Here is a 3,668-nt window from a genome sequence, read left to right as displayed (position 1 = left end):
TTGTGTATGACGCGATTAGTCGACTAATCGTAAAAAATAATCGGTGATTAGTCGACTTTTAAAATAATCGTTTGTGGCAGCTCTACAAAGCAGTCAGATGAGTCAAACTTTACTTAACTCATTCTAGTGCTGCCACAATTAGTCAACTAATCGACCACTAAGCAACTTTTAAAATAGTCGATGACTAATTTGACAGTCGATTAGTAGTTACTTCATATTAAATGGAGTCAGAGTATAGTAAAGTTGAACAGTTGTGAGCGTTCAGCACTAAAAATGCACTTTTTTCATTATTTGAGTCAGTGAGACCAAAACTTGATCTTTTGTGAAAAATAGTTCCTTATTTCAGATGCTAACCTATAAACCCTTTATATATAAAACTGATATTAAATTGTTACTTCATCTTTAGGGGCGGGGCACCTGTCAAAACGAGTTTGATGGATGGTGTAGGGTCAAAGGTCACCTGTCAAAACGAGTTTGATGGATGGTGTAGGGTCAAAGGTCACCTGTCAAAATGAGTTTGATGTAAAGTATATTCCTAATCTCTCTCTCATTTGATGTAATGTTGTTTTAATCCCAGAAATTAATGAAGGACAGAAGCTGCACGATTCATTAAAAGTTTAATAAACTATTGTCTTCATTGTTTTTATTTGTAGTTAGTTTAAAGCTAATGATGGTTAAGATGTGTGTTTTACAGCCATTTTGTTAATGACCTGATTAGTCGACTAATCAGAAAAAATAATCTGTGATTAGTTGACTATTAAAATAACCGTTTGTGGCAGCCTGAACTCATTCACAAACAGTTGAAGCATGTTGAAGCCTGGCTCTAGACTACAGTACCCACAATGCTTCAAAATTCCAAGATTTTTTCAACCAGTTTTTCAGCACTCTGTGCCACAAAAATATCAATCTGAGATCAGTAAGCACAATTTCAAAAATTCAGAATGAGATGCATCAACAACAGAAATAAACACTATAAAAAACAAACTTTGTTTATATTTTATTCATGCAAAAAAACAAAGAATAGTTTATTTATAGCTATCATAATAACACTAATATTTATGCAAATCAGTGTTTTTTTTTTTCTAAAGGGTGTAGTGAGACTTTCCCGGATTGTCTGGGAGAAACTGACCCAAATTCATACAAGCTTTTATGTTGACACTTGTTTATATCTGTTAGTTTATGTTTCTGTTGGGTTTAATGACAACCTGTATTTAGGTCTACAAATACATTTAACTTGTACATTTTAATCATGCAGGGCTGCACGGTGGCGCAGTGGTTAGCGCTCTCGCCTCACAGCGAGAAGGCCCCGGTTCGAATCCCGGCTGGGACCTTTCTGTGTAGAGTTTGCATGTTCTCCCCGTGCATGTGTGGGTTTTCACCGGGGACTCCGGCTTCCTCCCACCGTCCAAAAACATGCTTCATAGGTTAATTGGTGACTCTAAATTGTCCCTAGGTGTGAATGTGAGAGTGAATGTGTGTGTGATTGAGGCCCTGCGACAGACTGGCGACCTGTCCAGGGTGTACCCCGCCTTCGCCCTTCAGTAGCCGGGATAGGCTCCGGCACCCTGCGACCCCGAAAGGGAAGTAGCGGTCAAGAAGATGGATGGATGGATGGATTTTAATCATGCAGCATAAAATTGCAAGCTCTTCTTTTTTCTAATAATATAATTCTAAATGCAAAATTAAATAAAAAAATGATAATAATTGCTCAAATTCTTGAGAATTGCATGAAGTGGTCAGTTAATGGTTTTCTGCTGTGTAGAATCCTCCAAACCAGTGTTGTGACTTCTGCTGAAGAGCTGTGGGCTAACAGGATTCTTCGGTGCTGTTCTCTCTGTAGAAGAGCATAACATCACAGCCCCAGGACAGAGGGGACAACCAGGCAGGACCGCCACACAAGACAAAAGCTGCCAGGGTCCCAAATGGCCTGAGCTTGGAGCACTACAAGAACAGTTTCCTCCGCCACCAGTCGTCAGACCAGGAGAATAACCCCCGCCTGGCACGCACAGCAGGAAAGAGGAAGAAGAAACACCAGAACAAGAAGAACACAATGGTGAGTTGATGATACAAGCCCATTTCATGGCGTCTGAGGCATCATTTTGACGCTTCGATGTGCTCTATGAAAAGCCTGTTCATATTTTGTTCAGTGATCTGCCTCCAGAGGTAGTTTGAGAGGAGAATAAAAGGAGGAGAGCAAGCAGCAGGACCGGGTGAGATGGAACCATGTCATATTTGACTTAATTGATTTAGAAAGAGTTGTTGGTTTAAATATTACTGGCCAAATGTCCTTTTTATCATTTATATGAATCCATACACTCACACCTTCATTAAAATGATGTTTTTGAGAAAAAAATTGAAGAAACTCATGAAATTTTGAAAGGAGATGAAGTCAGTGTAATGACAATAAACTTTTGACTTAAAGTTGTCGATAAACATGGGAGTTGTCATGGTGATCACCTGACCTGCGTTTGAGTCCTATTCTAGAGATTGTCTTTTGGGGTTTTTTGGGTCTTCATTATGACCCCAACGGAATAAATGTTCTAATGTTTCCAGCGGCTGCAGTCGTATCACTGTTCATAGCATTTAACCCTTTAACACAGGGGTCACCAACACGGCGCCTGCGGGCACCAGGTCGCCCTCAAGCACCACATAAGTCGCCCGCAGGTCTCTTCTAAAAATAGCACAACTCACTTGTGAGCTGCTTGATATTTTTTTAAATCACACTTTCCTTTACAAAGAATTAAAACAGCTTTAAAATATATGCTCATTATTGCTGAAGCCAAAAACGGAGTATCCCACTTTTTTTTTTTTTTTTTTAAATCTTTTTCTGGTTATAACAAGATAATCTATAACAAAGAATGAAGCGTCTTCTTCTCCTTTTACCGCACGGAGACGCCGAAACTTTACCTGGTTTAAGATTCTTTATTTTGTGGTTAACAACAAAAGCAATAGAAGAAAACACTCCACTAAAGTTGTTTTTGTCAATTCTTTTACTTATTAGAGGAGCTGCGCTCCTCAAACGCCTGAGTGAGAAGTTGAGGGTGAGCAGCACTCTCCATTCATTTCCCACAAACCCCAGGTGCTTTCACATTGACTCTGAAATTTCGCTAAATGGATTTTTGATAATTAGTTATTTTTAATGGAATCGAAAAAAGTTTTTGCGCGTAGAGGAGCTGGTTTTGCGTATTAAAAATGGATGGACATTTTTCACAAAACTAATGGAAATTGACTTTTTTCTGATTAAATCCACTTCTGAAGTGTCTGTCCGAGTACAGCACAGCAGGCTCCATCAGAGATCCCACAGCATCTCAGCTGATCGTGCATCTCCTCTGTAAAATCAATAAAAAAAGATTTCCTCATGGCTTCATCTGCAGCCGCACTTCTGCAGCCTGAATACGATGCAGAAGTCTCATTTGAGGATCAGCACGAGTGCAGAGACAAACTTCAATGGATCTAGTCGTGTCCTTTCTTTTTTTTTTTTTCTAACTTGTCCTGTCCAACAGCTGAGCCAACAGATGCGGGCTGAGAGCTTCTTGTGTTGGACAGATTTTACTGTCACAACAGGGATTTATTGAGTATAAGCCCCGTTGTATTTAATGCTAAACTTTATTTATATTGATTATGTTTTATTTTATTTATTTATTTATTTTTCTTTGTTGTTGGACCGG

At 39.1% G+C, this 3,668-nt stretch overlaps 1 protein-coding gene across 8 annotated transcripts in view; it reads left to right on the top strand.

Annotated features, from left to right (window-relative positions):
- The window catches only part of auts2a (activator of transcription and developmental regulator AUTS2 a), a 495,300-nt gene that overhangs the window by 114,133 nt on the left and 377,499 nt on the right, over positions 1 to 3,668 (top strand). For all 8 annotated transcript variants that reach the window (XM_024266750.2, XM_024266748.2, XM_024266749.2 and 5 more), the window contains exon 3: positions 1,841 to 2,053. In XM_024266750.2, coding sequence (XP_024122518.1) covers positions 1,841 to 2,053 — 213 coding nt within the window. The remainder of the gene's footprint in view (positions 1 to 1,840; positions 2,054 to 3,668) is intronic.

The sequence above is a fragment of the Oryzias melastigma genome, linkage group LG14 (assembly GCF_002922805.2).
Source record: "Oryzias melastigma strain HK-1 linkage group LG14, ASM292280v2, whole genome shotgun sequence".
Lineage (NCBI taxonomy): Eukaryota > Metazoa > Chordata > Actinopteri > Beloniformes > Adrianichthyidae > Oryzias > Oryzias melastigma.
This window is presented reverse-complemented; position numbering and strand designations above follow the sequence as displayed.